At 44.4% G+C, this 25,418-nt stretch overlaps 1 protein-coding gene across 1 annotated transcript in view; it reads right to left on the bottom strand.

Annotated features, from left to right (window-relative positions):
• The window catches only part of COL4A4 (collagen type IV alpha 4 chain), a 112,487-nt gene that overhangs the window by 84,881 nt on the left and 2,188 nt on the right, over window positions 1–25,418 (bottom strand). The window contains exons 2-4 of the mRNA XM_053919143.1: window positions 15,719–15,888; window positions 12,869–12,911; window positions 8,796–8,873 (exon numbers count right to left, since the gene is read on the bottom strand). Coding sequence (XP_053775118.1) covers window positions 8,796–8,873; window positions 12,869–12,911; window positions 15,719–15,774 — 177 coding nt within the window. The 5' untranslated portion in view covers window positions 15,775–15,888. The remainder of the gene's footprint in view (window positions 1–8,795; window positions 8,874–12,868; window positions 12,912–15,718; window positions 15,889–25,418) is intronic.

A 25,418-nucleotide genomic window follows, 5' to 3' on the forward strand; every position in this document is an offset into this window, starting at 1 on the left:
GAATGCTTGGTTGTAATGCAAACACACGGCCACTAGGGGACAGGATAACACCACTCACACCCTCGAAAGGACGCCTGCAGCGCCAATCTTTCAGCTGGTGCCTCCAGGGTCCTCCCCCAGCACAGGGGGCACAGCTGGAGATCCGGCGGGTTATAAAAATAACGGAAGGTGTTACTCGAAGATTACACAGTGTGAGGAGACTGAACTGCGGTGGCAGACCTTTTTCCTGTGCCCAGGTTCCCTCACTTTGAACCGAGGGAGTCCACCGGTCAGTTTGGCCTGGAGTAGCGTTGACTCAGGATTTTCAGGGGCAGCCGTGGAAAGAACGCCGCTCAGAACCGGAAGATGTGGCCTTGCCGCTGACCAGTAAGGTCACGCTTGGACCAAGTGGAAGAGTGGTTTGCCCTTTTTTAAAAATGGCACAATATCAGCCCAACATTGTACACCAGCTGTGGGCACCGAAGGAGGCGGTGTTGCAGGGTCTTGGTAGCTCCCAGACAGCCAGGTTCCAGCTGACTGTCCCACCTTCCACCTGGCTCTGGTCTCTCCGGTGTTCCTGCCCCCTGCCCTCTCTGTGCTTTCCTCCCGGCTCTGTCGTCTGTGCTGGTCCCTCACCCGTGGTGGTGGGGTTCTTTCTCCCTGCAGCTCCGCAGGGCTGCCCTGGCCTCTTCTCCCTTTCCCTTGTGCAAACTCGTCCATTCCCAGAAGGCCAATTGCATCCAACCCCACTTCTCTTCTGAGCCCAGACCTCTCTTTCTGAGCCCTGGTCTTTTATCCACCTGACCTCAAGCTCCATAAATCCCAATCTGGACTCGTGGATGCGACCTCATCCCCGGAAATGTGCTCATCAGCCGTACATCACTGCACACAGCTGCTCACGCCTCATCAGAGTCTGCCCCTGCACCTCTAACCACCCACCATAACTGTCCCACATAGTCACCCTCTCCTTCCTGTCAGTTCTGTCTCCCAAATATTCCCAACACCCACCCACTTCCCCCCACCTCTGCACTCACCCCTTGCTAAGCCTCCACGACCTTTCACCTGTAGCAGACTCCTAACAAGTTTTCCCCAGTATTGTTGTCCCAGCAGCCAGAATGATCTTACATGAATTCAACCTGCCTCCACTCTTTTTAAAATCTCTCACAGCCTTCCTCATCACCGATGCTAACCTGGATCTGCTTTTCTAGCTGCATCTTATGCCGCTTGCTCCCTCACCTACTCTGATCTAAACTTCGTTACCACCTTGTGGTCCCTCAAACATGCCAGCCTGTCCCTTTCCCACTCTGGGGACCAAGGAGAGGCTGTTCTCTCTGCCCAAACACTCGCAGTGGGTTGAACTGTGGTCACAAAAGGAGGTCTCCACAGCCTGATCCCCAGAACCTGAGGATATTGCCTTAAGTGTAAAAGATGTGATAGCGTTAATGTGACGGCGTTAAACTCTCCCCAAGGAGAGTTTATCCTGGATTATCCAGGTGGGCCCAGAATGCCATCAAATGAATCCTGATAAGAGGGACACAGATGACGATTTGATACAGACCTGCAGAGGAGAGGGTGGTGTAAAGATGAAGGCAGAGACTGGAATGATGCGGCCATAAGCTGAGGAATGCTGGCAGCCCCCAGAAGCCAGAAGAGGCAAGGAAATGCTTCTCCCCCATTGCCTGTGGAAGGAGCATGGCAATGCCCTTGATTCTGGACCCCTGCCCTCCTCCACATCTTGTGAGTACCATATTTTGCCGTGTAAAATGAGCACTTTTTGCCCAAATTTTTGAGGGAAAAATAAGGATGTGCATGATACATGGGTAGTGCTAATTCCATATCTATGTAAATGTTTTTAATTCTTTTATTTATGCTTATGCATTAAAAGTGTGACTCTAGAAAGCAATCACAATATCTGTATGCAAAATAATACTCTGGAATTCGATCGTCAGTTTTGTTTCTAAATATAAATAAATAATCGAATTGAAAACATTAAAACGAAATTTTTTTTGCCTTAATGTTTGGGCCAAAAACATGGGTGCGCATTATACACGGCAAAATTCAGTAAATAAATTTCTGTTGTTTTAAGCCACCAGGCATATGGCAGTTGTTAAGACAGCCTTAGGAACTAACAGGATAGGCTTCCTCCAGGCTATCGCTAGATGCGCACTGATTCCACCAGGTCCAAGCTGAGCCGTTACCCCATAGCTCCTTTGCCCCATCCCACCCCACATGCTCCCATGCAAAACCAAGTTAGGGCACCAAATACACCCCCAGGGAGAGAGCAAGGATCTTGGTTCTTTGCCCCATGCCTAGAATATGTCTGGCCCTCTGCAGGCAGGCACCCTGAAGTAACAGCTGGAGGGTGACTCTCTGCCTGGCCTGCTGGGCTCTGAGGTCCAGGCCACAGCCAATGTCTTTTGTACCGTTGAGGCCTCACGGCTCATCGGATGCCGGGCACATGCAGAAGGCTCGAAGGCTGTTTGCTGCGTGAATGACAGATAAGACTGTAGGACAGAGGAGTGAAAGAATTAGCACCTCAGAGACACAGCTGTTTCCCTGTGCATTTCTTAGCAATTTATTGAACATGGTATTTGGAAAGAGAAATACAGGGCCCGGCATGAATAATCCCCCCTTTTTTATTACAAATCATAAGCATGTGATTCTGTAACATGACAATATCACACTCAAGCACACCATATGACATTTTTAGGTGAAATGTTCAAATTAAAACTATAACTTATTACACCCATATTATCCTACCAACCAGACTCAAGTAGGTGTTAACTTCTGCTGGACCTGTATATGTGTCTTTCCTAAAAACTTTGTGATTCAGCTTTTGAACTCATTCAGGCGGATGTTTTCCTTGCACTAGAGAGTGTTCTTAGAGTCACAAACACTACTTCCCATTTTCCTACATGGAAGACACCCTGCTTTGGGGTACACCTGTATATAGCCCTTATTTCTGAGCAACACGGCTGCCTCCACTTTGGTAATGACCTTGAACCTCTCGAGTTCAGCACAGTCCCACATTTGCTGAGCTCTGCACCAGCCTTGCCCCGGTTCACTCTGGGTCACAGAAATCAGCAGTGGTTGCTATGGAGTTGAACTCCAAGTGAGGAGACCAAAGGCTCGGCTGCAAATCACCGGCAACTTAATGAGATGACTGCCAGGGGCAAACACTCCAAAATCTGCCTTCAGACCCACACGGCAACTGGGATTCCCGGGGGAGGTTCCGTACACCTGGCCTGTTAGGGGAAACTATACGATATGTTCCATAGCATAGAAGGCCAACATAAGCTTGTTTTCTTGCCTTCGTTCCCCCAAAATGTCAGATTTAAAGAGAGGGATTCTCCAGCATACTGAAAGCCGTGTTAGTGAGTTGGGGTTATTCTCCCATTTATAGCTATCAGCTGCTACTGCTACCACCGCGGTGATTAGTAAGCCAAACAGTATAAAATGATAGGTATGTCTCCTCCCTCGGCCTCCCGGACCCCCACGCCCTGTTCAGAAATACTTCCTCAGGCACCTGCAAAAAAAAATCCCATAACTGAAGATTTATGCTCTTAACTTTTTCGAGTTTGTCATTCTTCAAAAATCAAGGTTAAGACTCCTGTCAGGGGAAACATTTTAACAAGCTAAGCCAAAGTCATAATCTGGCAGCTGAATTCTACCAGGACATTTGTTTAATTGCTAGGCACTGTTTTGGGTTTTTTGTTTTTTAATTTTGAATTTTGATGACTTTACATATCAAAAGAATTATACAGCTCCCTATGGTCCCCAAGGTCAACTGTCACATCCTCATCAGGTGACTTGCTGTCCTCTGATGGCACCTGGGTCTGTCACTTCAGGCAGGGCTGGGGAGTTAGTTCTTGGAGGAGAGGGGCAAGAAAAAGAAGTAAGCAGAATCTAGGAGGTAGCTGACAGACCAAGTCTGCCAACGTCTCAGCTGCCGTCGGAACCTGCTTACATCATCACATAGCATAGCTGACGTATGTGAGCTTTGGGACGTGGAAATGATTGGTCCGAACCATTTACCAGATGGCACTAGGATCCGGCTGTGTGAGTGATACAGAGACTGGGCTCGAGAATATTGTATCTATTTAATAAGAAAATGTTAACATCAACTCAAATTTCCCAAATAAGTTCCATTTTTATCATGAAACGCGGGCCCTTTCAGACAGGTAAGGAACAAGTGATTGAGATTGCAGATAAAAATACTTGTCCGTTTTTTAGTGATTTAAAATTCCCAAAGAAATGGCTGATTTGTTACTGTGTGATTTTAGTGTTCGCACCAAAAATAATCGAGACAGGTCTTAAATTTTAAGCCATTTCACCTCCTGTATATAAAGCCACTAAATTATAAAGTTGTGTTGATTTAACAGTTGTGATACTTTTCTGCATGGAAACAATAAATATATATTTTATGCTAAAAAACTATAATAAAACTTTGTTATCACACTAGTCACTAAAGCAGAACTTACCAAAGGCCCCATCCTGGTCCACAAAGACACGTAATTTTTCCAGTGGGGAGACAACCATCAAAACCATGGAAGTTTTCTCCCCAAAACTGATCATGAATAATTTAAAATCCTCCCCAAAGCCACCTCATCACCTCCTTAAAGAGGGATTATCGCGAAGTTTGGGAAAACATCACGACAGTCACAGAATGCTTTGGGAAGCCCATTACGCAGCTGGCGCGCATGAAAAGCCACACTCCCCATCACAGAACCACAGGCTGTCGGAGCTGGGAGGACGGGACCGCCCTCCAGTACAAAGGGTTAAGCCTCGGTGTCCACCTCAGAGTCCAGGTTTTTCCAGGATGCTGCTGAACCCTTAAGAAGGTCCGGGTACGGCCACGGTCAAGTTTGTTGCTGCTGCTCCAAGTGCTTGTTACTGGCCCTCCCTGAAATTCCCACGGGGATTTGAACTGTGTGCGAGGACCCATTCAACAGCCCATTTAAATGCTGTGGAGGGCAGGGGCAGGAGACGGCTGGGAGAGATGCTCCCCGCAAATTCCGTTCCCCTTCTCTGGGATGTGACAGGTGGCCCCAGATGCACAATGCAGCCTGGCCACCAGCCGGGCACCCCAAATCCTGTCCAGGCTGGTGTCTGAATTTTCATTTATTGATTTATGTACAGTAACTTCTTATTGGGTGCCATCTCCTGTGATCCTGTCAAAGAAGTACCAAAAAATGACCACCAGCTCTCAAAGGGGAGCAACAAAAGCAGGCAACTTATATTCCTACAATGTCCACTAGGAGCCGGAGCCAACACGAGCAGTCTCCATGTGTCCACATGACCACCTTTACGAAGCATGTGTACAATCTAATCAAGGGGGTCGGACACATGCACACTCAAACAGAGCTGCAGTCAGGGCCTGGGCAGGGCCACAGGAGGAAACCAGGCTCCCACCAGGGAACATCCACACCAGCTGGAATGGGTGGAGGCTTGAGGGGGTGGCGTCTACACTGAGCTCCTTTGGGGAGGGCAGGAGAGATGGACGCAGACTGGAAGTGCAAAGGCATTCCAAAAAGGGCTGGAGAAGTGGGAAGATTCAGATAATGTTCAGGGGAGAGTGAGGGCCCCGCCGATGCAGCTGGCGAGGGTCAAAGGGGCAGTCATAGTGATTATTGACGAAAACACACATTGAGGGTAGACTGTGGGCCCCCCAACCATACATTGGTGATGCTGAACTTCATTTGGTTGGTATTGGGGGAGCTGCCCTTGGACCTGTCCCAACTCTGTCAAATTCGAGCTTCAGTGTCCAGTTAAAACTCTAGACTCAGTCATTCCAGGGTGTGGGACAGCCTGGCTTCCCAACAATTGCTTTAGACACAGCAGTTTTGATTTGCAGCTTGAACAAGCTGCTCACTCAGGCATTTAGCCATGGGAGAGAGCATCATTTCTGTCTTAGGAATGAATGCCTGGCTGTGCTGCTTCCAACAGATGCTCAAATTTCCTGAATTCATTATATTCCTAGTTTTAGAGTCCACCTTGAGTTGTCAATGTGGTTCAGGAGAAGGCATGCAAGTTGGCTGGCTGCTGAGAAACTTGGGAGCGCCCGCCTCCCAAACCACCTCTAGCTACGCCTGAGCCCGCTGTTTGCTCCCTGATTCCCAGCTGGAAAACCTCCGCAGGAACTTGCCTCCTTCCCATGGGACCCATCTGTCTCACGAAGGGCAGAGGGCAATCGGTGTTCTGCACACGGCAATCCCTGACCACCCAGAATCAGGGATGCAGACAGCAGAGTGCAGCCTCCCCACCCTCCTACCCCCACCCCGTGAGCTCTTCTAACCCATGGGCTGATCACTCTCTTATAGGACATTAGTGTGCCCACAAAGTATACCCTCTACATATGTATGCAATTACTTGTGATTGTTGAACAGCCCAAGGAAACAGAGAAGAAAGGATGCATAGTATAAATATGAAAAAACCAAGGCGTGGGCAGATCCATGTGCCCACCTGCGTTCACAAAGTTACGGCTAAGACTGATGTTTGAGCCTGTGGGGAATCATCTTGCCATTGATCCCGGGGCAAAGGCCTGGTAGAAGACAGATACTTGGGTGTGCTTCCTGCTTCTTCCACACACTGGCAAGTTATTTAAAACTCCAGGAAACTCCGTTCCGTGTATCAACGGATGGAAATAATAATTACAGTGGCTTCACAAGCTGTTGTAGGATTGGGGCAGCGTTCCTCAGCCTCGGCGCTATTGGCGGCTGGGGACAGATAAGTCTTCGGTGTGGGCACTGTCCTGTGTGTGGTAGGATGCTGAGCAGCATCACTGGCCTCTGCCCACTAGAACCAGTAACACCCTCCTCCGCCCATTCGTGACAACCAAAAAATGTCTCTAGACGCCACCAAGTGTCCCTGTGAAAGCAACTCTCAGCCTCATCTAAACTGGAGGACCACACCAAGCTGGCTTTATCAAGGTAACTGTCCCACTTTGTTCCGTGGTCCCATTACCCCCTTTCTGCCACACAGCAGACCAAGCCCTATTTCTTGGGTCTCAGGCTCAAAGAGTCTTCAAATTTAGATGCCCTGATTTCTCTTCTCTCTCATTTATACAATCTTAATGTGTTTATATTAACAGCCTAACACAAAAGCCAGGCTTTTTTTTTTTCCTGAATAATGCGTATATTTACATGGAAAAAGCTAAAGCATTTCTTGGGTTGCTGGTTTTTAGCATCCACACTTTTAGAAAAATGAGATTAATTGACATAAAATAAGATATTAGACACAGGTATACAACGCAATGATTTGGTTTTTGTCTATATTACAAAATGATCACCACAATAAGTCTAGGCAACAGCCATCACCCCACGTAGCCGCCAACATTTTTCTTGTGAGGAGAACTTTTCAGGTCTACTTTGTTAGCAACTTTTGAATGCGGAACACAGGGTTGCTAACTAGTGATCATGCTGAACTTTATGGTTCCAGGACTTGACTTAATTCCTGGAGGTTTGTGCCTTTTGTTTTTAAATGATATCATGAAGTACAAACTTCCCATGATTAAAGTAGTCAGGAGGATGTAAAGTCCAGCACAGGGGACATAGTCAATACTGTTGTAATACCCATGTATGCTGCCGGAGGGGTACCGCGTGTCTGGGTGATCACTTTGTAAGTTATATATAATTGTCTGCCAGCATGCTGTGCACCTGAAACCGATACAACAGTGTATGTCAGCTGTGAGAAAGTGGGCTGTTTCCCTGGCTGGTGTAGCTCAGCGGATTAAGTGCCGGCCTGCAAACCAAAGGGTCGCTGGTTTGATTCCCAGCCAGGGCACATGCCTGGGTTGTGGGCCAGGTCCCCAGTGGGGGGCCCACTAGAGGTGGCCGCACAGTGATGTTTCTCTCCCTCTCTTTCTCCCTCCTTTCCCTTCTCTCTAAAAAAAGTTTTAAAAAAATAGCTCAACCTCAATAGTACTATCCAGATGTCTAAAAAAAAGAAAGAACGAAAGAACGAAAGAACGAAAGAAAGAAAGAAAGAAAGAAAGAAAGAAAGAAACTCCCGGTGGTACTTTCAGAGCCTTTAAAAGGTCGAGAGGGCGACCAGCACGCCTCACTCAGCATTCGGCACTCGGACTGCTCTGTACCCGGCAGCTCACAGAGCTGGTGTATGAAACACCGGGCAGGCACTGCTTGCCAGACGGTCTGCTAAGCCTGGCACATGGTCCTATCCACTTGGGGCAGATCAGAACGTACAGAACTTTGATTTGATTTGATTTTTTATTTTTTTAAAGATTTTATTTATTTATTTATTTTTAGAGAAAGGGGAAGGGAGGGAGAAAGAGAGGGAGAGAAACATCAGTGTGTGGTTGCCTCTCATGTGGCCCCCACTGGGGACCTGGCCTGCAACCCAGGCATGTGCCCTGACTGGGAACCAAACCGGCCACCCTGTGGTTCACAGTCTGTGCTCAATCCACTGAGCTACACCAGCCAGGGCGACCTTTGAGTTTAAAAGAGGCAAACGCTGCCGACTACCAGAACATGCGAAGAATCTGGGACTACTTAATGTCAAATATTCCCAGTGGCTCCAAATCCAGTATGCTGTCCATGTTGATGGTTTTTTAAATTTGATTGTGATAATCAAATCACACTTTATATGAGATTAACCCTCTCAACAAATGCTTAAGGGGACAATACATTACTACTGACGTTAGGCAGAATGTCAGAACGTTGTGCAGAGTTCCATCCCCAGGGCTCACCCCTCTGGCTTAACTGAAAGTTCATTCGGTTTCCTTAGTAACTCTCCATCCCTGCCCCCGCCCACCCCACCCCACCCCACCCCCGAGTCCATGTGGTGTGTAGATCACTTACCCGAGACCCCTTCTCAGGAAAGCACTGGCAAACAAAGCAATCTCTTCCTCCACAAGGACCAGGGAACTTCTTTCCGCTCTGGAAAGGGAAGCATCTGACTCAGTATACGGGAACCCATCCCTCAGCTGGGTACGCACAACATACCAAGCGCTCTTGGTCTGGATTGCTTCACTCATGAGAATTCCACATATACTTTACCTTTGCATCCATGAAAAGGAGAGACCACTGCTGATACACAAGGAGGCAAAGAATTTTCCTTGTGGCTTGGTAATAAAGAGAGTTGATGATTTGTGAGCAAGAGTAAACATGTGTGTGAACTACAGTAAATTACAAAAGCGAGGATGGTTAAAAGGCTCTTTCTGGAGCCACGGTGCACGCACCAGAACCTTCTGCATTTCTCTCGCCTGGTAAGATTCGTTTACTGAATTGAACAATCTTTGAGTGTAAACTATGTAGATAGGAAAACTGTAAGTGCACATGGTGTCTAATTTAAATTATAAATCTGGGGTTTTTTCAGGACCCTCTTGCTTTACCTCCAAGGGGCGTGTCTCCCTCCTCGAGTCCCTTTTATGGCAACATTCTGGGAACAGCCTTGCACTTGGGGTTAAAATTGTTCTTCCTAGAATTTGCTGAGACTCCAAGATGCTTCCTCTATGGTGTTTCTCAACCAGTAAGCTCCTGAACTTAAATAACTTGGGCCCTTTTCCCACTTACCGCTAACTTGTCTTCAACACTCTCTTCAAAACGTCACTCTGCACTCACATATTTTCTTAACTGTAATGCTTTCTCCAAACACACACACGCACACACGCACTGATTTGGGAAAAATCAGTCCCTTGCTCTCACAAATCCTCATTATCTATACCCAGAGTATCAGTCACTTCAGTACGAAAGTACAGTAACAGAGTGACTGTTTCATAGGTAGATCCCTTAATGACAAACAGCCTCCATGATGCAGTGAAATGAGCCCTGAGTGCAGTCACAGATGGGGGCTGAGGCTCGGGACGCAGAGGGGCTAAAAGCAGCCCCAGGTGCTAGGAGCTAAGGGCGTTCACAGAGTGTCAGGTCAGAAAGGCGTGACCTTGCCTGGTCCAGCCCTCACTGCAACATGCATGTGGTATTAACCACACACGTCTACAACTGATAATTCTTCTTCAACGCAAGGCTGTAAACTTGTCTTTAGACCAGTGATTTGCAACCTTTTTCATCTCATGGCCCACATAATTGCTAAAATTCTGCAGCGCACCAAAAAGTTATTATATTTTTTTGCCAATCTGACAAATAAAATAGGTATAATTTTGATTCATTCACACCAGGCAGCTATTGTTGTATTGACTATTGTCATTTTTTATTTGACCATCTAAGGGAAAAGAGGTCAACGCCACTGACTAAATAGTCAGGTATAGTGCAGGTACATAGGTATGCATGGGAATATATGTGAAAACATATGTATATATGAATATATACACATATAGAGAATATATATATATATGGGAGGGAAAGAAGTCTAGCCAGCATCTTTTTTTCCTTTTCAATCACATAATTTTAACCGCTTTTTTTTTTCAGGAAAAATATGCTCAGAAACAATCCCACAGAAAATATCTTACATTAAGCATTAATAAAAAGACATCTTTATAAACCAAACTCTTAATGTGTCACTGAAAGTATATAAGAATTTAAATCTTGACAAGAGCCAAGCAATTAGATAATTTTAAGTTAAAAAATGTAGTTGAAGTTTCAGAAATATATGCCTCTTGAGGTTTGATTAACATTGTTACCTATGATGCAGAAACATTAAGTTCAAAAACCTGATTAGGTCAAAAAAAATTAAATAAATGCCCAGGGCCAGGTCAGGACAGCCTGGAAACACCTAAAATAACTAGTCTGAACACTTGGGTTCGTTTAAGGTTGGGCTCATTATTATGTGTTCAGTGAAATATCAAAATAACCAGGGGAAAAAGAGGGTCAGTTGATTAGGTGGCTTGATAATAAAGGCAAGTTTGTTATTTTATTTTTGTTTTTTTTTTTTTACTTAATTGTGCCAAACATCACTGAGATGTTCGTAACAAAATTACACTTCAAAGAAAAATAAGTTTTAAATAGATCATCAAATTCTAATAAAGAGACAGAAATAGTTGCACATAAAATTTTGATTTGAACCAATAAAAGAAAAAAGTGAGAAGTGATTTTAGTCCCTACAAAGCTCCTCTACATTAGACATATCACAATGAACATCATTTGAAAAGGAGGAGGCGTTTATAGAGGAAGAAGGTGCACCTCAGAAACTGACTGTGGAAACCCATTAAAAGAAGATAAAGACTATATCTCAGACAAGTCAGCATTCAAAGCATAAACCGGATTCACTGGGGTTACACTGACAGTCTCTAAAACCAACGTCACTCTTCTTCAAAGGGGGAAACGGAAATGTCACTGTCCATTTTATCACAGATACTTTGAAATAACTATTTATTGCATAGAAAGTAAGTTATTACATGTGTACCTCCATTTTCTTTTTTGAAAAATAAATAACATATGCACATGATAAAAAAAAAGTCAAATAGTGCACAAGAGTACAACAGGAAAAGACATTTTCTCTTCCATCTCGGCCCCCCACTCCTTCCCCTAGAAGTAATCAGTCTCTTCAAATTGGTGTCTGGGTGCTTAGGAGCACACTCACATAATAATTGTGTATACACACACACAGACACACACACACTTTTTTGGTGATTTTGGTCTTGTTTTATTTTTACCTAAATAGTATATTTCCCTGTGTTCTGCTCTTTTCACTTAAACATATGACTTCAAACTCATGCCAAAATAATAACTTTGGCTATCCACAGACCAAGTACTGTAACTTGTATAATTAGTCCCTACTGATGGACATTTAGCCATCTCACTTCCTGAACAGTATCCTGGAACTAGTATTCTTGCGCACTTATCTTTATGCACACGTCAGTATAAATACGTATGATAAATTCCAAAAGGAGAAAGTCCTGTGTCAACAGGTATGTGAACTTAAAATCCTGAAGGACAGATTACCTCCCATAGTTACTGCAGCAATTTATATCTCTACATCTAAAACCCAAGGATAGTATAAGCGCTCTCTGTGAGAACTCTAGAGTCTCTTGTATACACGGGCTGGTAGGAGAGTGCAGGACAATCTAGTCCAGGAATCAAATTCACTCATAGTGAACATAAGGACAAAGGAAGTGAAATTCGGGACTCTATCAACTTTCACAATTGAAAAAAAATACAAAAATAAACTTAGAAGTACCAAGTAAGAGAAACAGAAAAAATCCACACATATACACTGCAGTGTGTTTGCATTTATTATTTCTGGTGATGTTCTCAAAGGCAAGTGAACTAAGCTGAGCAAGTCTTATCATCCTTACTTTAATCAGGAGAAAACTGAGTCTTGGATAAACTGAGATGAACCATTGTCAGAGTCAAGAACCAAGGCATCTCATTTCTGAACACATGTGCCTTCTACTCCTGGTTGGTAAGAAGAGGAGAACAGACACTTCCTACTGGACTTGCTTTGAAAAGACTTATGGTAACTGGCATCATAGAAATTGGATTGGGTGGATCTCAGCTGGAGAGGACGGACAGAAATGGGTGCACTGGAGTGATTTAAACCAGTCCAGTTATCTCGAGATGAACCTGAGTTACAAGCAGCCCATAGAATTTCCCAGAAACATGAGTTTGGGTTTTAATAACTTAGATTCTCAGATCTTATTACAGAATGTTCTAGGCTTATCTTTCTCCAGAGTTAATCTTATACTTCTTGATTTAATCTTGAAGGGGGCCAGCTGCTTCCTGGCCCTCTCCAAAAAGCTTTTTAAGAAAGGTTATATTATAAAATAAGAAATCTCCGATACCAGTTAGAGGCAATTTGGTAAGCAGTCTTGGCTGTAAAATATAAAAGAAAGCTTAGAGCTCATCTAGTCCAGCCCTTCATTGTACAGATGAGAAAACTGAATCCCAGAGAGTGGCCTGTTTAAAAGTATAACAAAAGCAATGCATTCAATAAAGTGAGTTTTCAACATGCAATCATGGCTCATCACTCTACTTACCCCATATGCATGTTGCATAGAAAAGACAATAAGGATAAGTGACCTACAAAAAAGCAAAAATTGCAGATGAATTTAAACTGTTTTCATGCAAACCAAACTAAACAAAGCAAGAATAAAGAAATTAATCCTAGAAAGCTTCTCTTTCTGTCTGATAGGCTGCTGTCACCAGCTCATTATCATCAGTGACAAAATAGATATCGCCCCCTCTCTGGCTGTCTTCATTACCTTTCCCCTTATTAATCAGTCAGGGAGTGCTCACAGCCATTTGGTGAGGTCCGCACTGTGCTAGGTACCATGGGGACCCTGAAGGGGAGACCTGCATGGATAGATGTGTGAAGGGAGATGACTCTCAGGATGAAAACTGGAGAGGAAAGGAGGCAGCTTTGCTCAGGGACAGGGCAAAGACAGTGTAGGCTGAAAGACAGTATGTAAAGCCAGCTGGAAGGAGGGAGGAGGGAAAACCTAATTGGACTGGGAGATGGTTTAGAAGGAATGGAAATAAGTGCACTTGTTAGGGATGAGTTAGGTAGCTCAGGGTCTTATAATTGAGGCAGAAATCCATAGGGGTAGCATCATTATTATAGACACATTTTAACAGAGAGAGATGAACCAAAGAGACCACTGTATGGTCTGAATGCCCCTCACATGCATATGTTGAAATCTTAACCCCAGTATGATAGTATTATGAGATGTGGCCTTTGAGAGGTACGTGGGTCAAGAGGGTGGAGTCCTCATGAATGGGATTCGCACCCTTATAAAAGGGACCCCAGAGAGCTCTCCCACCTTCTTCCCACCAGGGAAGATACAATGAGAAGTCAGGGGTCTGCAATCTGGAAGAGGGTGCCCCCCAGAACCAACCTTGCTGGCACCCTGATCTCAGACTTTCAGGCTCCAGACCTGTGAAAAATCAATTCCTGTTGCTTAGAAGCCACACAGTCTGTGGTGCTTGTCACAGCAGCCAGAACTGACTAAGAAAACCACTAAACATCCACATACCTTTGCTTCCATCTTATATTTGCCCAAGAGCTTCCGTATCCACCCTTAAAACAGCTGTGATAGAGTTGGGAATTCTACTTACCGGGTCCCCAAGAGTGGGAGGCCGAAGGCCCCAGCCCGGGCTGTGATTCCTGTCAGCCTTGTCCTTTGTTCTGCAGAATCATTTCCTACCTGAAAGCTCAAGTCCTAGGTAGCCTTCCTTCTCCACCCTCTCCTCCTTCCTCCTTTGTGGAGATGCCGGTCAACACTACAGACAGCCACAGAGCCACGCCCACGCCACCGGCTGGGTGATGGGAGGCACTCACCTGCCTCTGCACTGAAGTCCCCCTTCTCCTAACCCTTCTATTCAAATGTATGACAATTCCCGAAAAGGCCAGGTTGGCATTTCAGTGAAGCAGGTAAGTAAATTAAGAGAGTAAAGGAGTAAAAGAGGTGTCGAACGCTGTAATAAACTGTTTTGAATCAAGTTCAAGTATTTACAACTATTGTTTGTTAAGTGAGTCCTTACCACTTTGGGCATTTGTAAATAAGGATAGGTCATATCTCCTCGCAGTCTGGGCCTCCGCATGTTGAGTCTCGTTAAAACTGTGGTCAGGGCACATGTTTTCCACATTTTACCCAATGCAAACAGACTTAGAAAAGTTGAATAACGTGCCCAAAAGGTGGCAGGCAGAGCAGCACTGAGGGGGAAGGGATGGCCCAGGTCAGGTCTGAACCCCACTACTGTTTCTGCCTACGCTCTCCTGCCTCCTCCTGCTGCTGTATATGTTTTGAGGTAATGGTTTCTTTAAAGAACCATTCGCAATGAAGATTACGTTGCAGTTTCTGCCACACCCTCTCCAAATAAGCACTTCTGATAGATACATTCTCCTCTCCTTCTTCATTGCCCATAATACATGTTCAGCAGCTTCAAAACTTCCTCTTGTTCACTATTTAACATTTCTATACCTTTACGCCCAACATGTTTTTAGTCACTTGTCACAATATCATTTTTGCTTCCTACTACTGCTGCAACACATCACCACAAACTCAGTGGCATAACACAACGCACATTCATTATCACATGCTTCTGGAGGTCAAAGTCCAAACCGGGTCTCCCTGGCGAACACCAGGGGGTTGGCAGGGCTGGGTTCCTTCCGGAGGCACTAGGGGAGAATCGGTTTCCCTGCCCTGCCCAGATTCTAGAGGCTGCCCGGATTCCTTGGCTCCTGCACCTGGCCACCTTCACAGCCGACAGCAGCGGCAGCTCAAGTCTTCCTCTGGCTGGGTCCCTCCGACCTCCTCTGCCACCATCACATCCCTTCTGTGACTCTGTCCTGCCTCCTTCTTGTACTTCTAGGGACCCTTGTGTTTACCCCGGGGCCACTCTGATCATCTAGGATAATCTCCCCCTGGAAAGGTGAGCTGATTAGCATCCTTAATTCCACGTGCAACCTTAAATCTCCCTGGCCGTGAGACAGAGCTTATGCACAGGGATTAGGCTAAGGGCATTGTTGGGGTCGTTATCCGGCCTACTGCTCTCGCGAAGTGTGTTGTCCTAACTGTGCTAGTTATAGGGACTCTGTTGCTCTGGACATAGAGGAAGGGTTTTGCTGTTCAAACCTAGTATGTAAGAGCAAAGATCTGCGGCCTTTAAATGAGCATCTTCCCGGTAGGTAAGATTACGTGGGTGCAATTCAGGGAGAGCAGCAAGGATCCATGTTTAATAATAAAAACACGTTGCAAAAGGGCAGGCGTAATCCATAAACTTCTGGAACAATTTGGCTTTTTGACACAGGAAGCATTAATATAATCCCCACGTACAGAACTGACATTGAGGAGACATTATCGAATGAAAGCACTGAGGACACTCACCAGGGGTTTGTGGCCAAGGGCTCGATCCACCTGGAAGCGCGCCTCACCAACTCCATGCGCGGGGCTTACTGCTCAGCCGGGCTGCGTCCTTCAGAACGGGCCTGCAGGGCTTCTGCTGTCTCCCAGACCGCCCCCTTCATGAGTGGGGCTCCATGTCCTGGGTTTGTAGTCTGCCCACGGTAAACACAAATGTCTCTCTCAAAACACAGCACGGGTTATTGTGTAATTACTTCTGTTATTCATCGCAATGAAATATTCTCTGAAAGAAAACTTTAATTTTTTCTGACATAACCTTTCCCTAGTGATGGTCAAACAAATGGAACAAATATCCATTTTTTCTTAGAAATAAAAATATTCTCAAATTCTTTATATGTCAAATATATTTTTGAGAAGTAAAAAGATCTATCTATATGTATATATATATACATATATACATAAAATGCTTCCATAAAAATGATTGCTTCATTTCTCTCAGTGGAATTTTCTTCTATGTGAACTTTTTTCCTGAAAATCCAAACTACAATTCACTCAAGTGCTTTTTTTTTTTTACTCTTTGAAGTTAGGAAAGGAACCCTCTAATTTAAAAATACATATTTTGCACACATGTACCAAATACATATATAAGATTTTACATAAAATGATACAACTATTGTGAAACATTTTGGTAGCTTCTCAAAAAGTTAAACATAGAGTTACCCTCTGACCCAGCGATTCCTTTGCTAGGCATATAACTGAGACAGTTGACAATACAGGTTCACACGTAAACTGGTACGTGGATATTCATAGCAGAACCATCCATAATACTGTGACTGGATGAGCAAAATGTGCTGTATCCTTATGAAACACTCGGCCATAAAGTGAAACGGAGTACTGATACATGCTTCAACATGGATGAACCTTGAACACACTATGCTAGGTGAAAGAAGTCACATACTGTATAATTCCATGTATGTAAAATACCCAAAATAGACAAATCCATAGAGACAGAAAACAGATTAGTAGTTCTCAGAGGTTTGCAGAGGGGATAATTGGGAGGTTCCAGGTTTCCTTTGGGGTGTGAGAAACATGCCGGAAGTGGTGGCGATGGTCGCGCAGCCGTATGAATATACATACTAAAACCCACTGAATTACAAACTTGAAGAGTCAACATGGCGAATTTTATTTTGTGAACTTTATCCCAATAAAAAAAGAAAAACTATTTTGGCTCAAAGAACTCCATACTTTGATAAAAGATCTTCTTGGCTCACAGAATGGAAATGTCTCATCTTAAAAACTTTGGCTTCTCTGAACAGCAGTACCTATGAGGGTTGGGTAGAGAGAAGAAAACTAGGAGTATTGGATATTATAAGCTATTTATAAATTTCTGGATAAAAATCTGAATAAACTAACTCAATGCTGTATTTATGGAAGACTAGGTTTCTAAGTAAGTGGTAGAACAACATTCCATGATACTGTTTCAAAATCAATAGAAACAGAGTCACTTGAGTGCCTAGATCTTTTCCCATTCTAAATCCATCGTTTTAAATGAATAATTTTTTAATTGCATTCTAGATGCCAGTCTCAATAAAAGAAATTGTTGTTTTGGAAAGAATACACAAATTCATTTGAATCATTTACAATGTAGTTGATATTTTAAACAAATAGGAAAGACCATCAAAAATCAAAGAAAACCAGAGAGATGTTTGCATTTTGACCTTAAAACAGGTAACAATAATGATGCAATCATTCCCCATGCATAACTGTGATAAAGGGTGCACAAAGGGGGATTTTATTAAAATAGAGTGTCGCTATGGTCACCCTTTAGAGTGAGACTGCCCTGTCGTGAATGATGGTCCTCACACCTAGGAGTTTCTTAGTGCACTTTGATTGAGTTGCCGGATGACTGGATTGACGGCTGAATGGGTGGACCAATCTGCAGAGATCCAGCTGGTCTCCCCCCTAGTTGGCAGGACTGCCCAGTGTGAAGGGACACAGGCTAACAATGAACAGACACAGCTGCCCAATGCATTCTCGTCACCATGCACCCATCCTATAAGTGGCCATATGGATGACATCTATGACCATAGAGATGTCATCTTTTTTATTCACAGATTTATCCCCTGTGCCATGATAATGCCTGAATATAGTAAGTGCTCAATATTTATTCGTTGGATGAACAAACTTACGGAACATATTTGGGACCTTCAGAATGTGAATCAAATATGTTTAATAAGGAAGGTCAGATGAGGCCACAACTTGGAATTAATGTGTGGGAGTGGAGGAAGGGAAATGGAGAGAAACCGTAACAGCTTTGGGCGAAGTGAAGACAAAACGACACTTACTGACTATATTATATGTAGGCCTCTTTGCTAAGTGTTGCTCACATCAAATCACTTAGGTCTCGCCACAGTTTAGTAAGAAAAGTGTTGTTCCCATTGCACAGGAAGGACAGCTGGATTAGTTTAGTCATTAGTGCAAAGTAGCAGAGCTAACACACGGCAGAACTGACTCCAACACACATCCCTTCTCCCACCTGACGCCCAGCACGGCAGGCTTCAGACGTTGCTGTTCTACACTCCCGTAAAAATTTTGAAAAGCCTCTGCACGTTAACTCTTCTTTTTTTTAAGTTAATATCTAAGAACTTTCATCTTCTCTTTCAATATCTCCCAAGAGTGTACTTTGGAACATTGTAAGTGGTGACCTATTATAAAACTGCCACAGAACTGTTTTGGGCGCAGCCCCCCAGTCAGGACCCCGTGGCAACCGATCTTCACTGCCATGGGCTCACACCGTCTGCCCCCGAGTTCTTTAACAGTTAGGAACTTGACCTTGCTTTTCTCCTTGAACCCATATTTCTATTCTCCGTCACACACATCTTAGTGCAATGTAATTTTACATTTGAAAGTCATATTGATGACCCTACCATATTTCTCTGCGACAAAAATATGTATAGAAATTGAATATTTTTATATTTCAGGATTACAAACCTCTGTCTTAAAAAACATGTTTTTCTCCTGGATTGACTTATCATTGTGATGATTAGTAGTATGGAATTCATCAAAACCATAAATGGATTTAAACTTTGATACAAAATTTACAATTATTAAAAATTAAAAGTGAAGTTTTATTGGAATTGTAGTTGGCAATGAATGAATGGGGCTTTTTCTTTCTCCATTCAGCCCTAGATTAATAATACTTCTTACTGGAATGAGACAGGTTCAGCAACAACCCTACCTCCACTTAAATTTTAAAGCCAGAAATTATAATGAAATATTCACAAAAATAAGAAGTTTTTGTGACTGACAGCCATTTGTTATATGAATGTCACCAAAAGCAGTGAGGAATTTATCACCCAGAACCACTCCGAGGGATCTTTCAGCTGCTAAGTCTTCCTTCAGCTGTGATGACACAGACGTTGGGAACCACCCAGCCCAGGGGATGGGCAGCCCGGGAGCAGAATGCTTTCCGTTCCCAGCACTGGCGTCTACACTGCACATCATTGGCCTCACACACAGTTCTTATACTCTGAGCAGAGCAGGGTGGAAACACTGGGGATGAACGGGGGCAAGGGAATTGGGTAGGGGTATTTTCCTCTTTTAAAAAGTAGGGGAAGGGCAATTTTAAAGGGGGAGCTGAGAATCTGGACCAAAGGCCCATTTTCAGCTAGAACAACTCTAAGAGAGAATATATATAGCAGTGGAGAATCTAGAAATTGATTCCTTTATTTAATTTTCCAAGCTGTTTGCATAACTTTTAAGAATCTTTTTGTCCCACAAAAGTCCATGTACCTCAGTTTGAAGATCTCTACTTTGAATGAGCTGCCAAAGGTAAAAAAAAAAAGAAGAAGGGGGAAAAAAAACCAACCTTCCTTGTTCACCAATTCACCTGGCGCAAGACTCAGAAAACCATGTGCTTATCCCACGGGTCTGCCTGGGAGTCCAAAGTCAGCCATGAAGGAGTCGCAGGCTCTGTAACTGTTCCCCTGCCTCAGACGCAGCAGTAGCCCCATCACCCTATCAGCCGGACACTGGGAGCGTCATTGTGCATCGGGCTCTGCGCTTCACAAAACGCTGCCACACGTGTAATCCACAGCAATCTGAGGATTTTCTCTGTGCCAACAGCCCGTGTTAAGAGCATCAGAACCTTTTTCTCAACCACACTTTTGACCGCACAACACAAAAAGACCATGCCACTCGAAACAGCTCCCCCTAGAGTCCCATCTCCCAAGTCAACGGCCATCATCACACGAGATTGGCTAAGGCAGTGTGATTCCAGTGGAGTCGATCATTACTGCTAAAAAAAGTCCCTAAACACCCTGCCCAGTGTGACACACTTGGTGGGGTGTCGACCCACAAAGCAAAGGGCCACCGCTTTGATTTCTGTCCAGGGCACGTGCCTGGGCTGTGGGTTCCATCCCCAGTCGGGTGCACACGAAAGGAGCCAATACCCATGGATGTTTCTCTCCCTCTCTTTCTCCCTCCATCCCCCTCTCTCTAAAAGTAAATAAATAAAATCCTTTAAGAAGAAAGTCCCTAAGCAATCCAAAGGGCTCTGCCATGAAAACATATGCAAACAACAGCTTTAAAGGACTGCCTGTCTAGGGAACTTGTGCAAACATTGTGTGCCTCTCACAGGACATGATTTATTTTGCCAACTGTTCTGCTCAAGAAGGGGGCGCTCTCTATACACTGTGGCACCTGAGCCCTGTCAGCCCAGCTAAGTGGGGTGTGGCCAGGTTTTCATCACCTGATCTTGTCTCCCCAGCCAGATAGAAAGGTTGGGAGTGACCTACGTCACCCAAGGCTTGGGTTAGTGACATAGAACTCTGGCTCTGGGCTGGAGGATGGCACCAAAAGATAATCTGGATCAGTCCCCTTGGAAGGCTGAAATTAGGAAACTGAGAGAAAAAATAGGGATGAGGAGGGGAAGGATGCATCCAGAGGTGCCCTGAGGTCGAGTCAGGCATTAGAAGGTGGGGACAGGTCCTGTCAAAGTACAAACTCGAATTTAGAAAAAACAGATATGCAGAGTAATCAGAAAAAGTTGATTTCAAGAGAAGAAAATGCAAAAAAAAATAGACAGAGGATCTCATGAGAGGATGAAAGACTAGCTCATTCCTGAGAGCTGTTCCTGGGGCAGGTTGAGAGTCAGTTCCTGTAATCTGAGCAAACTGACCTGTGCAGACAGTCCAAAGGCCATGATTTATCATGGAGCTCTCCTGGGCACCCCCTCACAGGGAGCGCCCACCAACCCAAGTGAGGCCCACAGGCGCTCTCCCAGCGTGTGTTCACATCAGTGACATCCAGCCTGTATAGCCAGTAAGTGTCACTGTTCTCCTCTGCCAGCTCCCTGGAGTCCTTTTATATATATATTCCTTATGAAAATCCTGGATCCCAAGTCCACTGGGACTCCTTGTGAGTCTCTGCCCAATGTTTTCCGAATGCTAGGTCTGGGAACAAGATCTGAGATCTTCCAAATCACAGTCTCCACCAGGAAGAACTGGTTTTCTCTGCAACCCAATCTTGAAAAGAAGTACACTCTGCTGGGGTTCTCATTTATTGGGAAATGGGGGCAGACAACGGCCGAGATGGAAGGACCAGATAAACAGGAGGCTGAGCATCAGACTCTTTTAGCCACAAAAAGTAGCAGAAGTAGAATGTCTTCTCTTTTCCCAAGTAACATTAAGTCTTTGAGTTCTTTTCACTAATAATGTTTTTGTTCTTTCAGGGAAATAACTTCCTATGAACTCAGTGACTACATGTTCTTTTCTTTTAACCTTCTGACACTGAACTGTCTGAAGACTCTCTAAGGCCAAATTTTTGTAATGTTTGAACACCTACTTGTATATACCTTTATCTTTCCAAAATAGAATTCCTAAAGGCTCATCTTTTGCAAAGAAATAAGCAAAGGGCCTCAAAGTTTAGGAAAAATATCCCCAGATAAAGACCAGCATGGCCTGTCTACCTCAGAGGCCGACATCTTTCAAGGTTTACACTCTCCTTGTTAAGAGATCACCTGACCTTCCCCCAACATACAAGCTGGGTGCTTGGTTTTGTTCGTTCTAAAATCCCATATCTTCCTGTTGACTCTCTCTGCAGTCTTTCAAGACTTTAGGTTAATTGGAGCTTTTTAGCAAAATCAGTCAATTCCAACATCACAAGGTTTTTAAAGCAGGTCAGGAATCTGGGTGGTCCATGGACCACTGGAATGTAGCTACAGCTTCATAGTCTCTAAGAAGCAACAGGGAAAAACTTGAGAACTACTCAAGCAAATTCTTGAGAATGACTCTGAGTTCCAACTTGACTAGAATGTTGCTGGATTATGGCCAAGCCCACTCCACCCCCGCTTCTCCTTCCTCCTGGTCTGGTTAAATTGTTTGAGAGTGCTGCAGCATCCTCAGCTGACTTTGGAGTTGAGTTTGCTAGTCTAGGGCCAACTGGACCATATCTTAGCTAATCCACTATTCTGTCATTACTGGCTTTTCTTACCATTTTGTCCTTTGTGGTCTCTTCCCAATATCAACAGAAAAATTTGACATCATAATAATGTCACCACATGGGAATGACATAGAAGAGATAAATGCTCCAAAAATATACGACTAATTTTCAAAACCGATGAGCCTTTTACCTCCAACTGAAGAATGGCATTCTGGACTCAGAATATCTCATGTCTCTTGCTAAAAACCCTAATGCCCCAGGTTTCTCTTGGTCTGTGATTCTCCTGTGTGGGCAGTGACTCTATCGGAAATCTCTGGACCTTTCCTACCTCTGGGAACTGCCTTTGGGTGAACCCAGGTAGTAATACCCTGTGACCCCACCAGACAAGGCCCATTCCCCACCACAATGTGAGGTTAGCATTTATTTGCCTATATGACTTCTCCTCTCCTCCATAGAGACTGGCTGCCTTCCCCTCCTGGTGCCTGTGCTCTCGTGGTTAGGGATGAAAGCAGGGCTCTAGAGTTGGAAAGACTGGACCACTTAGCAGCATAGCCATGAGCAAGTTCATAAATCCTCTGGGCTCTTCATTTCTCAGTATGGAAAATGCATACCTGAGAAAAATCTCATGTAATTCAATTCCTAGTACAGTGCCTGCCCTGTGGGGGCAGCTTAATAAATGTTTACTTCCTTCCTTTCTAATTCATCATAGACACAAAAAGAGCTCTTAAATTTTTGAAAACAATTTTTTAAAGATTTTACTTAATTATATTTACAGAGAGGGAAGGGAGGGAAAAAGAGGGGGAGAAACATCAACAGGTTCCCTCTCGCATGCCCCCAACTGGGGACCTGGCCCACAACCCAGGCACATGCCCTGGCTGGGAAATGAACCAGTGACCTTTGGGTTTGCAGGCCAGGTGCTCAGTTCGCTGAGCCACACCAGCCAAGGCTGATCTTTGACCTGTACCAGACAGACTACGGGGGAGGCTCCTGAAGTGGAGGGAACAGCAAGTACAAAGACATGAGTGAACCTGAGAAGTATGGGACACCACAGGAAATCTTTTAAAAGTTGATTTTGGACCACCCTATTCTATGAAGTGTGAAAAGTACTGTAAAGGCAAAGAAAAGCTTCTGCAAGCTTTCAAATAAGCAAGTATGTAATGGGCATTACTAACGGTCTCCAAATATTTCCAGCTCTCTTTCCAGGCATGTGGTAGATTTCATTTCCCCACCACTTACAAAAATCAAGCATGGTCACATGACTGCTTTGGCCAATGAAATGTGAGTGGAAGTAGTATACATCACACCCACACTGAAGCTTTTAGAGGGGTGTGTGATTGACTACATTCTCTTCCCCTTCTGAGGGGGTCAGAGAAGGACAAGTGCAGTGGGGATTTCCAGGGGGTTTCTGAGAGGCTATAATAAGCAGAGCCCCCCACTTTCCCACTTCCCTACATCCTATGATGAGTATGTAGTGAAAATGGAGGGGGAAAAAAGTCCTGTTGCTGTAAGACTCTGAAATCTGGGGACTGTTTGTAACTGCCCCGAAAGCATCTAACCTTTCTGATACGATGTGCAATTTTAAGTGGAACTCGGACAAAACATAGAAGATGGATTTCCCGGTAGAGAGCTTGCAGCGGATCTTGCTGTAATCCCCAGATGATCAGGGCAGGCCCAAGGCAGGGCAGGGCCATGCGCTTAGAAACCCAGTGAAAGAATCCGGAGATGCAACGGCAAGAACTGACATGCGTGATAGTGACTGAGGTTCTAAAAGAACCTGGGAGTCAACTGTTCTAGAGGCGTTGAAAGGAAAAGGTTCTTGAAAGAAGAGGAATGACTAAGAGGGGAGATGAAGTTAAACAAGATTAATTGAGAGATTAATTAGGATTAAATTAAACCTTTAAAAAAGACTAAAGAAGAAGCTACAGGAGGCCTGGCAAAGAGCAACTCGTCAAAAGCAGAAGTATATCCGCGTATACAAAGCCTCTAGAAAGATGGTGAACTTTGGAAGAAAACAGACCTGGGGGTGAATCCTCAGTGAATATGTCAAGTCATCCAACTTCACTCACTCAGCAAATGTAAAGAACTTCATTCATTCATTCAATAACAGAACACCAGCAATGCCCCTGCCTTGCTGGGGCTTACATCCAAATGCAGGGAACCACCTCTACATATTTCAGCACTGTGCAGAAAACAGACATATTGTGGTGATAAAAAGGGGGCAAAATTATAATATAGGGCTATTCAAAGGCAATGACTACTTCATCTTTTTCAAAACCCTTATTTGGAACCAAAGTCAAAAGTAGAGATCTCTGTGTCCTTTGTATGTACAAAAAAAAATTGACCTCACTTCCTTTGCTTTATCACATTTAAAGAACCAACAGCAAAAAGTCAAACCTCTTGGCCCTGAGATGATTTTTTAAAGATCAATAATCCTGACTAACACTACCTTGCAAGCAAACCAAACACTGCACTAAAGGAGGGTGTAGGTATGAGGTGGGAAGGTGAGGAGTGGGTGGGTAAGTCTGGCTTTTAGACAAGCCACTTCTCAAAGTTGAATGTGCTGATGAGTCATCTGGAGATCTTGGTGAATGTGTCCTGTGATTCAGTGGGTCTTGGGTGGGGCCTAAGAGTCTGCATTTCTAACCAGCTCTCCAGGATGCCAAGCTGCTGCTCCCAGAAATGCCAAGAAGCAAGTTCTAGATGCCTTAATAGTTCATTGACCTCAAGGGAGCAAGGGAGGTGTGCGTGATCTTTTACTGTGGAGCTGAGAAGAGCATCTCTGTCTCGTGTCACCATTTCTCATCCACCTTGTTTTTCTTTATGCAACTGGAGGATCAAATTCTACTATTGATTGTTTTGTGAAGACCCTGGACAAAGGGCTTCTACAGGATCACCACATCCTTTTCCTACAACTCTTTGAGATGGGTACCATGACTATGCCCACAGTGCAGAAGAGAAGCCCCCAGCACAGAGAGGTTAGGTCACACTATGAAGTATAGAAAGGACTCAAAATCCAGAGCCTATTGCAGAGACTAAGCTCTTAACCACTCTTCCTCCTTACTGTAAGTACGTCACAAGTTTCCCTCCTGCTCTGCTGTGGCATCCGAAGTGACCTGCAGTGGACTGCTCCTCCCATTCCAAAGGTGATAAAACCAAGTCTGGTCTTCCATTAAAATGACTTGGTTTCAGGGAAAAGCAATTAAGGTCCAAACTGAGAAATCTGGAGTCCAGCAAAAAGAAGGAGCATTTAACACTAACTTTGAGGGGGTTTTCCCCTGGGGAA

The sequence above is a fragment of the Desmodus rotundus genome, chromosome 2 (genome assembly GCF_022682495.2).
Source record: "Desmodus rotundus isolate HL8 chromosome 2, HLdesRot8A.1, whole genome shotgun sequence".
Taxonomy (NCBI): domain Eukaryota; kingdom Metazoa; phylum Chordata; class Mammalia; order Chiroptera; family Phyllostomidae; genus Desmodus; species Desmodus rotundus.